Here is a 3,134-nt window from a genome sequence, read left to right on the forward strand (position 1 = left end):
ATTTCTGAGTTTCTGACGCCTGTTGGCTGTTGCCGGAATAATTAACCATTTTAGATTTTCAAATTCAAAATTCCCCCGTAAGTAAACCAAACGGAACGTCACCGTCTCAACATTGAAAGTTACTTCAACTAAAAACTAACGGCATTAAGAAAACGCCGTTACTCCAACCAATTTAAAACCCCCTTCCCTGAATACCAGTCCTCACTTGATCTTACTCAGTTACAAACCCTTTCGTTCTCTCTCTCTCTCTCTCTCTCTCTCTCTCTCTCTCTCTCTCTCTCTCTCTCTCTCTCTCTCTCTCTCTCTCTCTCTCTCTCTCTCTCTCTCTCTCTCTCTCTCTCTCTCTCTCTCTCTCTCTCTCTCTCTCTCTCTCTCTCTCTCTCTCTCTCTCTCTCTCTCTCTCTCTCTCTCTCTCTCTCTCTCTCTCTCTCTCTCTCTCTCTCTCTCTCTCTCTCTCTCTCTCTCTCTCTCTCTCTCTCTCTCTCTCTCTCTCTCTCTCTCTCTCTCTCTCTCTCTCTCTCTCTCTCTCTCTCTCTCTCTCTCTCTCTCTCTCTCTCTCTCTCTCTCTCTCTCTCTCTCTCTCTCTCTCTCTCTCTCTCTCTCTCTCTCTCTCTCTCTCTCTCTCTCTCTCTCTCTCTCTCTCTCTCTCTCTCTCTCTCTCTCTCTCACACACATACAGTTTCTCTCTCTAAAAAACCTTCGAAAATGCGTGAAATCCTGCACATTCAGGGAGGCCAGTGTGGCAATCAGATCGGAGCTAAATTCTGGGAGGTCGTATGCGCTGAGCATGGGATCGATTACACCGGAAGGTATAATGGTGATAATGATCTTCAACTCGAGCGCGTCAATGTTTACTACAACGAAGCGAGTTGTGGTAGGTTCGTTCCGCGAGCGGTGCTCATGGATTTGGAGCCAGGAACTATGGACAGTCTCCGATCAGGTCCGTACGGTCAGATTTTCCGGCAGGATAACTTCGTGTTTGGGCAGTCCGGCGCCGGAAATAACTGGGCGAAAGGTCACTACACCGAGGGGGCTGAACTTATTGACTCGGTTTTAGATGTTGTACGGAAAGAAGCTGAGAATTGTGATTGTCTTCAAGGTATGTTTCATCTCGTTTGTCTTGAATGTTATCGTGTTCATTTTGGATTGAAACAGTCGGCTGTTGCGTTTTGTGTCCGTATGAGTCGCATCATTTACTGCGTTCTGTTCTAGATTACTATAGTCTGGTGGTTATGGTTCATGATTCGTATTCGATACTTCTCGTATTTTAGGTTTTTTGAGTTGAATTATTGCAGATCTGTTGATTCATGAATGCTATTCTGTTATGTTTACCTGCATACCTGTTATGTTTATCTGTTAAATAAAGTCATAATCCATCAAAACCTTTTTAATTAGTTCTTAAACTTCTGATCTGCATACCTGTCGATGAACGCACACTTGTGATTGTGTTAATCATTCATCTATTGAGCTTTAAGTTGCTGAATTACATTTTGGATGATCTCTCAGGAGGCCTCTGTTTCTGTGTTTCTACTTGTAAATTTCAGGTTTCCAGGTTTGCCACTCCTTGGGCGGCGGGACCGGGTCTGGAATGGGAACACTTCTCATCTCCAAAATCCGAGAAGAATATCCAGACCGCATGATGCTTACTTTCTCCGTCTTCCCATCTCCAAAAGTCTCCGACACGGTTGTCGAGCCCTACAACGCCACCCTCTCAGTCCACCAACTCGTTGAAAACGCCGATGAATGTATGGTATTAGACAACGAAGCTCTCTACGACATCTGCTTCAGAACCCTAAAGCTCACAACACCAAGCTGTAAGTTCCTTAATTCTCATCTTCAATCTTCATCTTCTAATCTTCTACTCTTCTGATCATTTTCCCACTACCCTCTTCTCTTCCAGTCGGTGACCTGAACCATCTAATCTCCGCCACCATGAGCGGTGTTACCTGCTGTCTACGTTTCCCGGGACAACTAAACTCCGATCTCAGAAAACTCGCAGTCAACCTCATCCCCTTCCCTCGCCTCCACTTCTTCATGGTCGGATTTGCCCCATTAACCTCTCGCGGGTCACAACAATACCGAGCCTTAACCGTACCCGAACTCACCCAACAAATGTGGGACGCCAAAAACATGATGTGCGCCGCGGACCCCCGCCATGGCCGGTACCTGACAGCTTCCGCCATGTTCCGAGGCAAAATGAGCACAAAAGAAGTGGATGAGCAGATGATTAACGTCCAAAACAAGAACTCTTCATACTTTGTGGAATGGATCCCGAACAATGTGAAGTCTACTGTGTGTGATATTCCTCCAACTGGGCTTAAAATGGCGTCTACTTTTATTGGGAATTCAACTTCGATTCAGGAAATGTTTAGACGTGTGAGTGAACAGTTTACTGCGATGTTTAGGAGGAAGGCTTTTTTGCATTGGTATACGGGTGAAGGGATGGATGAGATGGAGTTTACAGAAGCTGAAAGTAATATGAATGATTTGGTTTCTGAGTATCAACAGTATCAGGATGCAACTGCTGATGAAGAAGGGTATGATTATGAAGATGAAGAAGAGGAAGAAGTTGAAGAGGGGGTTTGACTTTTGAGAACTGATTTTTTGTTTGTTTGGTGTGTTGGCAGATATGTCACCTACTTAGTGGCATGTTATTGGTTGATATTAGTTTATGGTTTCAATTTTAAGACGAGTAACATTGTGGGATAAGATGGTTTCAATTTTAAGACGAGTAACATTGTGGGATAAGATGATGTGTGATAACTTTAAGATATTTTCTTTCGATATTGTGATAATCTGGAGTTGTTTGGATGCAATATGGATTTGGAGTCTTACATGATCAGATATGTCATATGTTTCTTTTCACCAGGTCTTCATGCCATTTTTATATTTTGGTTTTAATTCATTTATTAGATTATTAATTTATTATGCATATAATAAGTGCATTGAAAAATAGGTTGAGTTTATTGGTATTGTATAATATGGTTTGAAATGAGTCATAAGGTTTGCTTAGTGATTATGTTTTAGTATATATATGCGATTTTCTATGTTTCAATGAAATTATGAGCCAAAAATGGACACTTGTATAGTTTGACATATTCATTAGCCATTATATGTTTAAGTTAAATTCTTAA

At 42.2% G+C, this 3,134-nt stretch overlaps 1 protein-coding gene across 1 annotated transcript; it reads left to right on the forward strand.

Moving 5' to 3' along the window:
* Positions 1 to 614: 614 nt before the first annotated feature.
* Positions 615 to 2,816, forward strand: LOC145072200 (tubulin beta-1 chain). The gene is made up of 3 exons (XM_079018582.1): positions 615 to 1,099; positions 1,545 to 1,814; positions 1,901 to 2,816. Exons 1-3 carry the CDS (start codon positions 706 to 708, stop codon positions 2,584 to 2,586), a joined length of 1,350 nt encoding a protein of 449 aa, XP_078874708.1. The 5' UTR covers positions 615 to 705; the 3' UTR covers positions 2,587 to 2,816.
* The last annotated feature ends 318 nt before the right edge of the window (positions 2,817 to 3,134 follow it).

This window comes from Lactuca serriola, chromosome 9, assembly GCF_051521515.1.
Source record: "Lactuca serriola cultivar US96UC23 chromosome 9, Lser_US96UC23_V15, whole genome shotgun sequence".
Lineage (NCBI taxonomy): Eukaryota > Viridiplantae > Streptophyta > Magnoliopsida > Asterales > Asteraceae > Lactuca > Lactuca serriola.

What these genes read in the sequence shown, in the direction of transcription:
- LOC145072200 (XM_079018582.1), top strand. Translation starts at nt 706, where the DNA reads ATGCGTGAAATCCTGCACATTCAGGGAGGCCAGTGTGGCAATCAGATC. An exon ending in GAATTGTGATTGTCTTCAAG is followed by an intron (nt 1,100 to 1,544) that starts GTATGTTTCATC and finishes TGTAAATTTCAG; the next exon opens with GTTTCCAGGTTTGCCACTCC. An exon ending in AAAGCTCACAACACCAAGCT is followed by an intron (nt 1,815 to 1,900) that starts GTAAGTTCCTTA and finishes CTTCTCTTCCAG; the next exon opens with TCGGTGACCTGAACCATCTA.